We start from the raw sequence: 16,774 nt of genomic DNA, 5'->3' as shown, positions 1-16,774 counted from the left end.
ATACTTATTTTTATTCCCAGTACCTGGTACTGGACCTACCCTAAAGTAGGAAGCTAGTGATTATATGTTTAAATGAATGACTGAATACAGGAGGATAAAATAACATATTAAAATAATTCTATTGTTAGTCATTCTGATAGTACACTTTAGAAAACAGAATTAAGCCTTTTCATTTTGTTACCATTCTCCATTGCTCAGTTTGTTAGTAAAAAGATAAAATGTTGCTTTAAAAATGACACCATGAGAAAGCTGATCTATCAAAACAAGAAATTTTAAAATAAAATGTAACATTTAAAATTATCTCTGAAATTACACTAAAAAACAAAGTATTCAGAATATATTCTAGGAAATCATATGACTTGCAACTTTCTTCCCAAACTCTGACATACTTGTTTAAACTACCTGGCAAACTTGGTTTTTTCTCTTTTTTCATTCTGTTTCCTTCTGCTTCTATTGCACAGATACAGCAGCCAGAGGCACCCAAGTCCCAGTCTTTCCTGAAGAAGGCCTATTTCCATACCTTGGAGACTGTCGCCAAGGCCAGGAGCTTGTGCACACAAGCTGTTTCCCAGAGGACACACCCCTTGATAGCCTGGCTCTGGCCGCCAGTGGGGCTTGTGTTCATGGGTTCAGCAGAACCCTGCCAAACAAAGAGAAAGTCCTTGGCTGGCAGTCCCTCTGGGGCTCCGCTCAGAGGGGATGGACTGATGCCCCCATCTTCCAGTCTTTTCCTGAAAGATGTCTATTTGCACACCTTACAAGCTGCTGCCTGAGGGTCCAGCTTCCAATCAGCCTGCATCTAGATGCTGCCTGATCCTCTGTTATGAGACACTGCCAGGTCCTGGTACACCCTCAATGACTGGGAGCCATTAAGAATGAAGTAGGCTGCTTGCACTATCACAGAGGTTGAGAGACAAACCAGAACCAAGGCACAGAAACCGACAGAGAGTAAAGGAAAATGAAGAAACAGAGGAATATGTTCCCAACAAAAGAACAAGATAAAACCCCAGAAACAGACCTTATTAAAACAGAAATAAGTGAATTACTTGATAAAGAGTTGAAGTAATGGTCATAAACAATATGGAAGTTCCTCAAAAAACTAAAAATAGAACTACCATATCATTCAACAAGTTCACTTCTTGGCACTCATTCAAAGGAAACGAAATCACTATCTTGAAAAGCTATCTGCACTGCCCTGTGTTCATTGCAGCATTATTTACAATAGTCAAGGCATGGAAACAACCTACATGGATAAAGAGAATATGAGATATATATGTGTGTGTGTGTATATATATCATATAAATATATATAATATTTTTCACCCATAAAAAAGGAGGGCTCCCCTGGTGGCGCAGTGGTTGAGAGTCCGCCTGCCGATGCAGGGGATATGGGTTCGTACCCCGGTCCGGGAAGATCCCACATACCACGGAGCGGCTGGGCCCGTGAGCCATGGCCGCTGAGCCTGCGCGTCCGGAGCCTGTACTCCGCAACGGGAGAGGTCACAACAGTGAGAGGCCCGCGTACCGCAAAAAAAAAAAAAAAAAAAAAAGGAAATTCTGTAATTTGTGATGTCATGCATGGACCTTGAGGGCATTAGGCTAAGTGAAATAAGTCAGATGGGCAAAGACAAATACTGTATGATCTTATGTACATATGGAATCTAAAAAAAAAAATGAACTCATAGCTAGAGAACAGATTAGTGGTTCTCTAGCTATGGTAAAGTGGATGAGAACAGCTACGGCGTAGAAGAGGGGCAGGATGGATGAAGGTGGTCAAAAAGTACAAACTTCCAGGCATAAGATAAATCATTCTGGGATGTACTGTACAGTGTAGTAACTATAGATAATACTGCTATATCATATATTTGAAAGTTGCTAAGAAAGTACTCTTAAAGTCTCCCATCACAAGAAAAAAAAATCTGTACCTATGTGAAGAGATAAATGTCTACTAAACTTATCATGGTAATCACTTCATAATATTACATATATCAAATCATCATGCTGTTACACCTAAAGCTAATACAATACTATATGTCAATTATGTCTCAATAAAATTGGGGGTGGGGGCAGAGAAAGACTCATTAAGATTGCTCAGGAAGAGTTTGTTAAGTAAAAAGAAAGAAAATTAAGAACTCAACTTTAAGAGGAGAACAGAAGAGGAATGCTAGCAGGACAGATGGAGGAACGATATGAAATTTTAAAGAAAAACTTGGAGAGAGTTATGTCTTAGGAGTTAGAATAGAGAGAAGTTTAAGAAAAGAGAGATAAATAAAATGCATGGAGAAGCTAACCATTGAATTTAGCATTTTTGAAATAAAGAGGTTTTCAAAATAGGTGTGAAGGCAAAATTTATTGCAATGAAACACTGAAGAAGTTGCAGAAGAAATGTAAAGGATTCTTTCAGTTTATCTGCTAAAAGAGAGACTGTAACATTTAGAAGAGGATATGGTGCAATTTATTTAATTAAGATTAAAAATAAACTTAGACTGTGGAGAACCAACTAAGGTAGGAAATCATCAACTCGAGGTGGAACAAAACACAAATGTAAGTGCCTGAATTGACCCAAGTTGCAGATTTGTAGGGCAGAGGCAGCAGAGAAATATCCTAGCTCATCTCTCTGCCTTCTAACTCCCAATCCATTCTATACTGCTGGCAGATTTATCCTAAAATATGCAATATTTCCCTGCTCAAAAAATGTCAATGGCTACCCATTGCCTACAAAAGCAAGTCCAAATTCCACGGCCTACCAGTCACGATTTTTATCATCTGGCCATAACTTGCACTTGCAGCTATTTCTCACCACTCCCCTTGGAGCATCCTACACTCGTCATGGCTGCTTACCTGTGATTCTTCAACCATTTCTAGCAATGTGATCTACACATATTGCTTTTCACTCCTCAAGGTCCAGAAAGAATGCCACCTCTACCATGGAATCTTTTATAAAAGCCAAAGTTAGAGTCTCTGTCTTCTCAGATTCCCTGTTAGCATTACCTAGGAAATTTATTATAATCTACTTCTAAAACAATAATTTCTGTATTTCTTTTCTCCTTAAAAGAGACATACAGTTTATTTTTTACAATCTGCTGTTTCTAACAGAGTGCCATGCACATACTGCAGATTTAATAATGGTTGCTAACTGCTTAGAGAATTTGAAAACTTAAGGTTAGTCCTATAATAATAAAAATTCTTGAAATTGAAGACAATACTATTTCATACTCAGCAAAAATCAAGAGTGTAATCTAAGACTAGCTATATGTATTGAAATGGCACATATTTCCTAAAAATAGCTGACATGCTACAAATTAAAGATAATAATAAAGCAATCAAAAAAAATTTTAGTAAAGGGATAAAAAAGAAACTTAGAGAACTGCTGCTCAAGCCATGACTCAATAATTAACTTTGTAAAAAGAAGTTTACAATATTTTGACAGAGTCATAAATTTACATGATCTTTATTCAAATTTTATAGTAAAATTTCACCTTAGAAAATAAATTCATGTCAGAATTTATGTCAGCTTCTTAGGAAATCAATGAATGTACTGTAATTTTCTATATTTTTTTGAATGATCATCAAGTAGCTTCAACTAATATTTATCGAGTGCCTACTTTATGCCTAGCTTGGTACTAGGTACATTCACAAACGATATCTTATTTAATATTCAGAACCATCCTGCAAAATAACTATATTAGTATCCCCGTTCTGCAGGTTAAGACATTTGCTCAGAGATTTCTGGCTTGCCAAGTACAACTAGAATCTAATAGACTGAACAATCTCCACATCCATTGAGCTTGCTAATGACAACAGCTGAGCATTTTGTGTGTGTGTGTGGCCACCAAACACAAAGATTCATCATGATTCATTTTATTTGCTCTGGCTAAAATGTGTACCCTGAAGTGTGGAAAGATTAGCAACAAAAGTTAAAGCAAAAGAGTCAGATGTTTAAACTTGGTCTTCACCTTTCCAGAAAATTCAGTTAGCCAATACATTTTCCCTGAGCATATTACTTAATCAACATTTTAATGCATACACAGCAACTTAGCCTAAGGCAAAAAAGTATTTTCTATTAGAGGGCCTAGGGGAATTATTTTAATAGAACAGAATGGTTTATCATAATCATCAGCCTTGTTTATATGTAATTTATGCTTCTAAAGTATTTGAGTTCATTTTAAAGGGTTTTTTGAAGTATTCTAAGCAAACTCTGCCCCTCTAATTTCTATAATTAACATTGTTTTCATAGCTACTTTAAAAAGGTTTTACTAAACAAAATAGACCTTCAATCCTGCTATGTCCAAATAATCATAAATTTCAGTTAATGAGCTACTTATTTACTTGTTATAACTGTTTAGCATTCTACATGACGCTTTTCAATATGGCATGCTTTTACTCAAGTGGATTTCAAACAGCTATCTCTATCTTGCAGATAATTCAAAGCAACTTGATAATCACTAAATAAGATTTTCAATATTTCACATTTGATACAGATTTAGCATATTACTACCTCTATATTGTGTTGAATGTGAATTTCATTAAACCTGAAAGCAGAAAGCTCTTTCTCCCTTCGGGCAATACCACCGAGGGAAAATTCTATGTGTAAAGGTCTTTCACAGAAACTTGTGTTCTTCACTTGTGGTATTAGACATGAATTGATTAAAATTCTGATAGCTTATTGCAGCACAAGCTACTTGGATTCATAGAAACAGCTCTGAATTCTTTGTCTTTTACTGCAGTCTCCTGAGAAGTACAGCTTTTCTTTTTCGAAGCTCCTCTTTGCGGTTCGTAAACATGAGGGCTAAATCTTATTGAGAAAAATGCTTGTAGGGTCTGCTGTGTGTTTCTGCTTATTTTCTAAGCAGAGGCACCAACCACCTTTCTTCAGGACTAGCTCTTCAAGGATGTTTTACGTAATGAAGAGATAGTATCTCCCTCCAGAGGAAAACTGCAGGTTTGTTTACTGTCCAGGATAATAATGATAATGACAGCCTCCAGGGCAAAGATCAGACAGGCCTACAGCCCATAAAAAAAGCTCTGGCTTTCTAAACTTGAGGTCCCTCTCAGGTAATGCCACCCACCGCACGCGCACATGTCACCTGAGCCTCCTCACATCACACTTTGGGAACGGGGCTAGGAGACATGGCACCAAAATGTCGATACGCTGGCAGGTGCTATTTTTGTGAGTGCCAAGCTGTCTTTTTTCTCTGAACTGGAAACCTGCGTCTGCCAACATCCCTAAAACTGTATCAGGCTAACTGAGTAGCTCGCAGGTAAGGTAACACAAGCTTCCCGGTTTGTGTTAGTTGGTAACAATTTCAACAAGATTGTGTTATCTGGCTACTCACTTTCAAGAAACAAAATCATATTCAGGATGCCTATCTTCCTAACTATCTGAGCTGGCCAGTCTAGTGTTCTTGCCTGACTCGCCAAGAAATCTGACATCTTCCTAGTGCAAAACTCAGCTATCTCTTGGTTTTTTCTTTTGTTTTTCATGAGCTTTCCCTTTGTCCTCTAGGGACAGACTTGATCCAGGTTCCCTTCCTACTAATTCTTCTTTAAACAAAGAGAATTTACGGCTTGTCTGCTTTGAGGTGAGAAAAATGCAATTTTTCTGAAGATTGCCCATTCCTTCTATAAATCACTAACATCCAATCCACTTACCATTTCATCATTTATATGATTTGATCTAATCAGATGACCAGTCCTAATCTGATGTGAACATTCCGGCATTCTCAGCAGATTGTTCTAAACTAATAACCTGGCATGATTTCAAATTTTATCAACAACTCATTTTACGTCTTACCTAAACTCTTTGTCTTGATTATAAATATATTTAGCATAATTAATTGCTTTAATTCTTAAGAGACTAATCTTTCATATGTATTTTCTTCAGAAAGCATCCAAGTAGTTATCGACATTTTCCAATATTGGATTAAGTCCTTCCTAGGGTGGGGTGTTCAGAGGGCGGATATTATCTCACCTTAAAAATATACTTCACGTGAATAGTATTGCACCGAATATCTAATTTTTCCAGTAATTTCAGAGTTTTTTCTAGGGTAATTTTTCCATATTTAAAGTCATCCCGAACCATGGACAAAAACCATGTACGAAAGGACACCAAAAATAAGAAGTTAAGGAAATTCTCACAGAAAGTCATTAAGTACTTAAAATGACTAAAGAATATTTTACCTCTCTTCAGATCAACGTTTTTATTTTCAGAGGAGAGTCTATCACAGGCTTAAATGAGAAAACAATTTTATGATAAATAATATTTTTAAAAAACTAAGTAGGCACTACTCTGTGCTAAAGGTATGAAAGGGTATAACAATAAAAATTACAGGAAAACAATAAAAATTAACATTTGAGAAATCAAGCTATTACTTGGGAAATACAGTCTATCTTCTGAAGACGTGAACTTGGGAGACAGCTAAACATCAACACTTGATCTCTCTCAGCATTAGTTTCCTCATCTGAAAAGTGGTCAAATTAATACTTCCAGAAGGTGGGGGCATTAAATGAGTTCAAACCATGTCTGATATGATTATTACCACTACATTAGCCAAATGTCAGGCTACACGCATGCCCCAAAAAAGCAACATTTTAAGGACCATAGAAAAGAGTAAAAAAAAATGTCATGGTGTCTATTTAGTATGAAAGAGAAGACAAAAATAATCAAGCTTGCTTATTATCTACAGAGAAACTACAAAAATTAGGACACTTCAAATTGAAAAACTAAGGTTAAGAAGAATTAACATGACTGTCTATAAAATCATGAAAGGTACTGGTAAAAATTGTTCAACAACACACTCAATTTCAGATTGTTAGAACTAATTGGAAACCCTTCAAACTAATGGCAATGACTTAATACGGCAAAGCTCATGTTATTATAAGAAAAAGATACAGGAAGCTAGGGAAACTCAGAAAAGCTCAGGGCAGAAAGGGAAGGAAGCAGTTTTTGCTTAAATGAGAGAAACTTAAGTTCAGGACTCTTCAAAAAGAATGAGAAAAGAATCAAGGAAAGGGGATAAATCAAAAGAGGAAAGAGGAACAGAAAGCACTCTGAGTGGATATTTGTTCTCCATATTTTCATGACCTGTAGTTCCGTTTCTCCTCGCTTAGAAGTTTCTCCCCATTATGAGTTGCCACAAGTTCCAAATATAATTAACTCTGCCCCTTTGCAGGAGAGGGATTTCTTGAAACTCATCCACTGATGCCACTGCCCCTTTTCTAGAAAGAAAGCAGAAAACACAGTCGTTTGTTGCCTTTGTTCTTTGGAGTTAGCTCAACACTTAAATCCCACAGAAACCATATGTAACATGTGGTCTCTTCACTTCACTGCCCTTAAAACTTTCTGGTTTCTTGCTTACGTTATGACCATTTCCAAACCCACAATGTTTATAAATGAGGCATCTCTTGCTGTCTGGCATTTTCCCATGAACTGCCATCGTACCTCATTTTATTTTTACTGTTTTGTTTAAACCCCTCAAACCTTTCAGCATAGCGTGCTTCCACTGGGTTGGGGACAGTTATTCTGAGGGCCTGATTATACATCAATGCTATCGTGGTCCCCAAAAGGTGCAAAGGGTTGCCAGACACTCTCTAGAAACTCTGGGCTGCTTCTCTAGATCCCTGACAACATATAATGCACACAGAGACACACCACTTTTGAAGAAGGCTATTCTGGAGGCTAAGTTCTTAAAATCTTCAAAATTCTTATAGCTGGTTGGCTGCGCACCATGCTGTCAGGTGACTATCATGTTTTTCTTCTGGTCTGAACACCTAATGTGATATCACTGAAAGTTCCATACCTCATAGAGAAAGCTTCTTTATGACTTCATCAGGAGACTCAGAGCTTGCCAGACAACCTGTTTTTTCATGGTCAGACATGGTAATCTTAAGCTGAATGTGTAACACCTTGATGGGAAGGTTGTCCCATGGAATGTTTTCTCATCTTTGAACACTCTTTATTTCAGAAGCTCTGCTTCTGCTACAACCAAACATGTCACTTAGCGATCTGAGTAAGAAAGAGAAAGAAAAAGTAATTCTCAGACTGTTAATGCAGGCTCCTCCAGGGGAATTTGTAAATGTCTTTGATGATCTCTGTCTGCTTATCCGTGATGAAAAACTCATGCACCATCTAGGTGAGTGTGCAGGCCACCAACACTGCCAAAAATATTATGTCCCACTCTCCATCAATGGGAATACGGTCCTCCTGTCTCACCACAACGTAGTGAGTAACTACCGATTTTTTGACCACCAGAGCAAACTTTCTTTCAAATTCGACCTGCTTCAAAACCAGTTAAAAGACATCCAAAGTCACGGCATCATTCTGAATGAAACGGAGTACCTGAGGACTGTTGTTCTGTGCGCCTTAAAGCTGTATGTGAATGACCACTATCCAACGGGGAACTGCAATGTGCTGAGAAAAACGGTGAAAAATAAAGAGTTCTTGATCGCTTGCATTGAAGATCACAGCTACGAAAAGGGAGATTACTGGAATGGCCTTTGGAAATCGAAATGGATTTTCCAAGTCAATCCATTTCTAACCCAGGTAACAGGGAGAATTTTTGTGCAAGCTCACTTCTTCAGATGTGTCAACCTTCATGTCGAAATCTCCAAGGACCTGAAAGAAAGCTTGGAAGTAGTTAACCCAGCTCAACTGGCTCTAAATTTCACGAGGCTTGTGGAAGAGCAAGAGAATAAATTTCAAGCTGCAGTCTTAGAAGAATTACAGGAGTTATCAAACGAAGCCCTAAGAAGAATTCTACGAAGAGATCTTCCAGTGACCCGCACTCATATGGACTGGCAGAGGATACTCTCTGACTTGAATCTGGTGATGTATCCTAAATTAGAATACGTCGTTTATTCAAGAAGTGTGTTAGGCAACTGGATTAGATAAAGGATTTTTGCTCATGGTAACTGTCTTGACCTGATTACTTTGTTTCAGGGGGGCGGGGAGGGTGGCAGAGGTTATTTGCCTAAAGTTGAGAAGCCACTAGACATGCCTGTCACTTTGCAGATGCAAGTTTTGGGGGGGGTTTTTGTTTGTTTCTTTTCAGGGGGGGATAATTGGTCACATCACACAGCTTGTGGGAACTTGGTTCACCGACCAGGGATTGAACCTGAGCCTTTGGCAGTGAAAGCGCAGAGTCCTAACCACTGGACCTCCAGGGAATTCCAGATGCAAGTTTAAATTAGGGACAAGTCTACCAAATCATTTTATTCAAGGAATATTTACCAGTAAGTCAAGAAAATGATGATGGAAATGTATTTAATGGTAGGGACCACCATAAAGCCAGAAACACTTTTAGAACCTAAAATGGTTTTATAGAATGTGGCACCCCAGAAGTATTAATAGAGGTGGCCAGGCTTAAGGCTGTGTATGTGTGTGTGCTTGTGTGTGTGTACAGGAATGACTTTTGACTTTCTTTGTAACTGGAGAAGGTATGTAAATGAAAGTCATTCTGCGAATGATACTTCACCTAACTCAGTTCAGTCCTACACCAACCCTGAGCGGGTAGATTTCAATAAGTAACATTAAGGTTGGATGTTCCATGAAACCAACAGATATTAAAAATCTAGCTCATATGAAGGACTATTAGATCCATAGCCATCCCCCCCAAACACACAATAATCTGGAATTACTCCAGTCCCCAGGCTTTTCTGATACCTAACATGGTCTTCAAAGAATCAACTGGAAAAGCTTGACTCCCAAGCTTATATAGTCCACCTCTTGTGAAGTCATCACTACAAGCATATATAAGTGCTTATTTCATGCTGGACCTTGTGCTAGATGATTTACACACAATTTCTCATCATTAGGCTGCTACTAGTAGTAACCTCATTTTACATGAGAAGAATCTAAGACCTGAGTTGGTTAATTCACACAGGCACATAGTAGGTGGTGGGTGTGACTACCTCTAACACTCTTAACCTCTAGGGTATTGCAGCTCTCTGTGGAGGGCTGCTTCCTTGAGACTTGTGAACTCTACCCTGCAATGACTTAAATGCCCTAGGCAAGCATTTCACCCAAAGGATACCCCCAAAGGAACTGGAACAGGTGGGCTGCTGTTTTCTAGCCAAGATGTCCCCTATCACTAGTCCCAGCAATGTTACTGACCACTTGTGTCTACTCTCAAAGAAATCCAAATCTAAACCTCTCTAATAAGATTGCAGTCGAGCAGCAGATGGGCCCCAGCCCCCAAGTCCAACTTATCAGGGAAGCAAAGTGCTTTATAGTTTGGATCCATGCAATTGAAAAAAGGTCTAATTTTACTTAATAAACATTGGAGCAAGTGTTTATTAAGGATCCTAGGCAAAAATGTCTAAATCTCAAACTTCTTTTCCTCAACTTGTAGATCTTAGAGAATCTCAGGAGGATTACCTAAGGTGTATCATTAAAACTATAACTTTCCAGTCAGTACCCATCCTCAGATTCTGATTTAATAGGTCAGAAAAATCTACATTTTAAACAATTATTGGTGATGATTCCAATGAAAGGGACTCTAGGACCACATTTTAAGTATATTGTTCTAATCTTAAACTAACACACCTTTATTTCTATTAATTGAAATCATTTCCTATTGTCCATTAAAGGCCATTTCTACTACTTCACTGGGTTCACCATGCACAGACCAAGGACAGGCCTTCATCTGCCATGTTAAAAAATTAAGAAAAATCTTTCTAAAGAAAAACAGCAAGGAAAATTGCTCTCATTGCCCTAAAATATACCCATCTGACAAATTATTTTGCAAAAATTTGAATTCATATTATGGTTATATATGTGTTGATTTTCCAGATCATTCCACAGTAAGGCTTAATGTTTTATGGAACAATCACAGAAGCATTTAACACCCACTTTAACACAGGGTTTTAAAAATAATATTTATTGGTATTTCTGGATATAAAAGTCACATGTGCAAATCATAGAAAATGCTTAAAGTATAAAGGATGTTGGCCAATTTCCTTCCACCCAATTTTATGGAATTGTTTTAAATACTAAGGATATACAGTATGTAAAAATTTGTATCCTGTTCTTTTTGTATAACCTCCTATATCATAAATATTGTCCCATGTCATTAAAACCCCTTGAGCACATAATTTTAATTATTTACATGATATTCATACACAATAACAAGACAACCATTTCTCTATTCATGCATAATTTAAAATTTTAGCATTTTATTTTTGTTATTAATTAGGCTATAGTATCTCTGTGCATAAAGCTTTGCCCACATTATACATTATTTCCCTTAAGATAAATTCCCTATAATCACATGTTGAAAACAGATGAACATATTGATGCTCTTAATACATATTGCCAAATTGCTTTCCAGAAAGATTTAACAATTTATAATCCAGTTGGTAGCATAAAAGTATTTAGCTCACCACAGTAATCCTGACAATATTGAATATCAAATTTTTTCTTTGATAGGCAACAAACCTTAAAACAAAACGAGTAAAAAAGGTATTTCACTAACTTATGCTACCCTATACCTAAAAGCATTCCCACAACAATATTATTTGGTAGTTACTTTCTTTATATGGAGGCTGGCATAGCCAGGAAAATCTACGGTTACTACCTTTTCTCGGAACCTTTATCTCACACACACACACACACACACACACACACACTCTTACATTTACACCTGCACTATGTGCCCAGGCATATACACACATACACACAAAATCCTTGAGATTCTGAAGACTCAGTGTGATATTTTTTTAATATTCCAGTATTCTCTCCCCCAATCCTATTTCCAGCTGGAATGTTAGCTCCATCAGAATCCGGACCTCGTCTATCCCAAGTACCTAGTCCATTACTGTCTGTCATATGGTAGGTACTCAGTGAATTAATGAGCAAATGAACAAGTAAATCATGATACTAGGTACATAAAGCATGGTAGGCTTAACTAGCCTTAAGACTTTGTAGACCATAACTACTTGCTGCCTCTTTAGGAACGATGTATTCCTCTGCCGATTCCCAAGGCTGAGGTTGGGACTCTTCATTATAAGGCAGTTGATTGCGTTCTGAAGCTGCTATTGGCTGCCTCCTGCTCTGATGAAAACCTTTGCTCTTTTCCCACTCCAAATGGAGAGAGATGTTTCCTCCAACAAGTTGAAGAAAATCAAGTTCTCCAAAAGTCATGTACAGTATTTTGGGTCAATTTTACATGATCCTCTGTCAAAGATTTTTTGCCCTTCCCTTTGGGGTGCTAGTCCAGAGCGTTAGTCAAATGACCATCTCATGTTCTGCTCAGAGATCCGTGGAGGGGTGTACACCCTGCAATGTCCCCCTATGTCAGGGTGAGTCCTGGCTGTTCTGGGATGTGCCTTAGCCTCAGGCGTGCCTTGAAGCTAAAACAGGCTTCAATCTTCCTTCTTTGTTGGGACCTTCACCACAGTGTACAAGACCCAACTACACCCTTTGTTATCTGAAAACTGGGTTAGCCTCTTGGTGGGTATCAAGCCAATAGACACAACCAAGCCAAAGATCTGGATAAGGAAGGATTTATTATTACTTTCAGCAGTTAAGGAGAACACCAGGGATCCTTCCCAAAGCAGTGTCTCCCTGGACAGCAAAATTGGGAAGTTTTAAGCTAATGGTACATGCATATTCATGAAGGGGCTTGAGCAGAGGAGAATTCAGCATAGAATTGGGGCAGAGGTCCACTGAGTCCAAGCTTTAGTTGACTGAAGTAATGCCAGGAAGATCAGAAAAGGTCAACCTCATCATCCCTTAGATTCCAGTTGATCTGATGGTTGAGGGGGGATTTAAATTCTGCAAACAGCTCAAGACTGTGCTTTAGGCTAGTCTTTACCATTGAAAGAGAACTGGGTGTCTAATAAGTTATCTTTGCGATTGTTACTTCTCTTGTCTGATAACAATCGCTTGTTTCTGCATTCTTTTGTTCCCTTAAGATCATGAATTGCTGAGACAAGGGCAAGCATGTGGCCAGGCTTAGATCATGAAATGCCTTAGGCAAAATATGACTTCTCTTATGTCAAGAAAGCTACACCTGGTTTTCTTTCCCCGGGGACCCCCTACCCTGTCTGCTTACAAAACCTATCTATCTCAACTCCACATCAGTCACTGATCTCTCATTCCTGATGAGCAATCAATTTATTCTTTTCTATTGACTCCCGTGGCCTTCTTCATGATATGCTTTCAAATTTTTCTGCTCTACTCAAGCTCTACTTCATCATTCTTTCACTTAGTAAATGACTTTGTTCTTTACTAAGAAGACACATGCTTTCAAAAAGAGCTCCTACAGCTTCTTTTCTCTGCACTTAAAAACATATTTATTGTCTTCTCCCTCCAAATAGTCACCAAAGCAGTGTATGTTCCTTTCTGAGACTAATTCTTCTTCCTGTGCACCTGACTAAATCCTTGATCTTCTGTCATCCAGGCTCTTGATTCATCAGCTACTTTTTATGCTTGACCCCTCACTTTCGTTATCCCCTCTTGGTTCCTCTCCTCTATAAGCAAACATACTCGGTTCCAATTATCCTAAAAAAATCTTCCCTACGAATCTCTCAGGTCCTTTCACCATGAAACTTTTCAAAAGATTATCCTATTCTTAATTTTTTTCTGCTTCCTTACCACTTAATACTTTCTTAAAGGAATGGATTTAATTAAGAGCCTTCTATGTTTTAGGCATTCTACCAAGCAATTTCACCTGCCTCATTGAATCCTTATAAGAATCATACAACTGGGAATTATTTTTTACAGCTTAGGAAACTAAGAGTATTCCTAAGTAATTTTGCCAAATTGATACAGCTAGCAAGTGACAGAACTAGGATTCCAATTCAGGTCTGTCACACTTCAGAACTCCTGCCCCTTTACACCACATCATGCTGCCTTTACTCTGCACCTTGTGCCTTCCAGTCCAACAGTATATTGAAAACCCATTCTCGAAAAGTTTTCAATATCATCATTGTTCATTTCAATGACCTTCCGTCAGTTAGGATCATGAGAACTTGACTATTTCTTTATCCTGAAAAACTTTTCTTTCCTCAGTTGTAACTGCATCTTAGTATCCTCCTTCTCTGATTCTTTTCATTTTTCCTCCTCCACTGTACCCCACGCTCAAACATAGGCATCCTCCAAACCTAAGTTCTCTGTCCTCTTCTTTTTACATGATCACCCTCATTCACCAAGGTTTTCAGCAACCACCCTATTCTTCACAATATTCATCACAATATTCCGGTACAACAGTACTGGCTACTCACTAGCCATACCTATGACTAAGTAGCTCTTCAAAACAGTATTTTTTTTATAGCATGTGCATCTTTTTCTCTTCCCTCTTAGCTACCAAACTTGCTAATTATTTTTCTATTTTTATGTTATTATTGAACTTGTCACTAAGCACTATATTCTAAGATACAACCTTGACCACATTCTGCCAGAGCAGCTTTGCATAAACACATCTCCCGGTGTGACTTGACCTCCAAGGATGTCCTGTCTTGACACTGCTCCCCCTTGATCCACACTCCCTCCCACCATCCCTCCAACCCTGACCACCCATGTTCTATAAATGAAGAAAAGACATCTACTAAATAATCATACAGATGACTCCAATCAACTTGACTTTGTGCTTCATTTCTACATTCCAATATTACCTACAAGTTTTACCTTACAGTGTCAAAATCAACATTTTCAGAACTAACTTTTTATTCTTTCCTACCTCTCTCTCCTTCAAGAAAATTACTTTCTTTTTTTTTTTTTCCTGCTCTTACAAGCACTATCTTACCATTAATTCAAGGTCAAAACTTCGGGCATCTTTAACTTCTTTCCTATTTCCTAAAATCCAATTAGTCATTGCATCTTTTTATTTCTGTTCCTGCATTTTTCTTATTTATTCCCTTTGTCACCTTATCATTAATTCTTGTCACTTCTCATGTATCAAGTTTTCTAACTGACCTGCCTTTATTTTCTTTCTTAAATCTCCAATCTATTCTCTGAAGTTCTACCAAATTAATTTTCATAAACCTTAACTGATTATTCATTGTGTTACACACAATCTTGATCAAATACTTTTAAACAATACCTATTGACTAGGAGATCCATTTCAAATTCCCTGGCTTAGCATTCCAAGGTCCCCCATGACCTGAGTGCCCCTATACCTTCCATGGATCTAACATGGCTAAACAGGACTTTAGGACTGGACTTAACCACCTTTTCCAAAAAGCCAAGAGAAGCTTCACCAAAAGTGCTCTCTACATTTCCTATATGTAAACACATTCTAGCTCTAATTTTGCCTTGAAACTTTTCCATCCTAATTTGAATATTAGACGCATGTGTTTGTCCTCTTACTCTTAATATACTAAGGAAGGGATTTTTTGTTTCATTCATGCACAGTGTAATGGAAATCTATGAAATTTTGAGTTAGAATATCTAAGTTCAAGTCCTGATTCTACCAATTACTACTTTTGTGACATAAGGCAAGGATAAAATATATAACTTCTTTGATACCCAATTGTTCCATTTGTTAACTAGGGGTTAAATGCGTGATGTTTTACATACAATGTGTGAGCAATAAATCGTTCACGAATAAATAAATGTTGAAGAGAGGAGAGCTTCCGTAAGTCTCTCAGGTTGGCCAGAGCTTCACAAGCAACATTTCCTAAAAATAAGAGAGAGTATCTGAAGCATCATTCCTCAATCCAACCAAAGCTCTCTATCTTTCAGGAATTCTAATTTACAAATATCTCTGATTTGGAAATACTGTTTTGCATTTTAAAGATCTTTCATAGTGTCTGGCATACGATAAGAATATAATTCCTATAATGCCAGGAGAATATAATTTTCCTGGCAATACATTCTTGAGATCTTATTATATGTCACATGAAGATAGATCCCTTTAGGAGCCTCCAGGGACAAGATTTATTTTCAGATTTAATCAGTCAATGTCCCAACAGGAAACAGATGACAAATACAGATATGATAGTTCAAAGAGAGTATAATGAAGGGATTATCCACAAAGATGTGGGAACACAAGGGACAGCGAAATAACATGAGAGCAGTTTACATCTTTAGGTCAAGGTTAGGGAGCAGTCACTAGAACCTGGAAGGAGGAGTCAATATAATGGGTCACCAGAAGAAGGGCTATACCCTTCTGTGGAGGAACGTTCCAGCCCAAGGAAACCCCCCAGGAAGAGAGTCAAGGGCATAAATATTCTTCTCCTGCTTCTGGTTTCTGTCAGAGCCCTCCATTGGCAAACCCAATCAAAAATGAGAGGGCAAGGGAGTCCATTAATAGTCTATGCACATCTGCCTCCCAAGGCCAATAGTAGGGGGGTGAAGGGAAGAGAACAGATCTGGAGGGGCAAATGGAAGATACGGATACATGTTCATTCATCTGAAGGCGATTTCTGATACCAGGCAGGACTTTTGTTTTAGTATGATGAGCATCTGGCATTTACTCAGTATATGCTTTTGTTCACTTAGATAAGTCATTATTTTAAATAAATAAATATATTTTGTAGAGCTACATAAAAAATGTGTTTGGAAGGATTTCAAGTAATTTTTCTATATATTTCAGTCCATTTTAACTCCCTTGAAAAAGGACAACCTCTTCTAGGTTATAAATGCAACAGGTTTCCTGAATTAATTTTATTACATAAATGTAATTCTTATCATACTGTTCTTATCTTCCTAGTCACTTTTTATTCTTATTTCAGAATATGTAAAGTGCCCTCACTTTGCAAGCACCATGTTCATGCTCCAAATTCATATGAATAAAAAAGAATTTATGGTGTGAATAGGATTTACTAATTCGACA

The 16,774-nt window shown here is 37.7% G+C and overlaps 2 protein-coding genes across 2 annotated transcripts in view; one reads left to right on the top strand and one right to left on the bottom strand.

Moving 5' to 3' along the window:
* PLCZ1 (phospholipase C zeta 1) overlaps positions 1-7,072 on the bottom strand; it is a 42,573-nt gene extending 35,501 nt beyond the window's left edge. The window contains exons 1-2 of the mRNA XM_060165346.1: positions 7,062-7,072; positions 5,971-6,094 (exon numbers count right to left, since the gene is read on the bottom strand). Coding sequence (XP_060021329.1) covers positions 5,971-6,094; positions 7,062-7,072 — 135 coding nt within the window. The remainder of the gene's footprint in view (positions 1-5,970; positions 6,095-7,061) is intronic.
* A 917-nt stretch (positions 7,073-7,989) lies between these two features.
* Positions 7,990-8,889, top strand: CAPZA3 (capping actin protein of muscle Z-line subunit alpha 3). Its single transcript, XM_060166032.1, has one exon. The coding sequence runs from the start codon at positions 7,990-7,992 to the stop codon at positions 8,887-8,889; it is 900 nt and encodes a 299-aa protein (XP_060022015.1).
* Positions 8,890-16,774: the final 7,885 nt, after the last annotated feature.

Source organism: Lagenorhynchus albirostris, chromosome 11 (genome assembly GCF_949774975.1).
Source record: "Lagenorhynchus albirostris chromosome 11, mLagAlb1.1, whole genome shotgun sequence".
Classification (NCBI taxonomy): Eukaryota; Metazoa; Chordata; class Mammalia; order Artiodactyla; family Delphinidae; genus Lagenorhynchus; species Lagenorhynchus albirostris.
Note: the sequence above shows the minus strand (reverse complement) of the source record. Positions and strands in the feature narration are given on the sequence as shown.

Coding starts and splice junctions, on each gene's coding strand:
- CAPZA3 (XM_060166032.1), top strand. CDS start 7,990: ATGTCACTTAGCGATCTGAGTAAGAAAGAGAAAGAAAAAGTAATTCTC.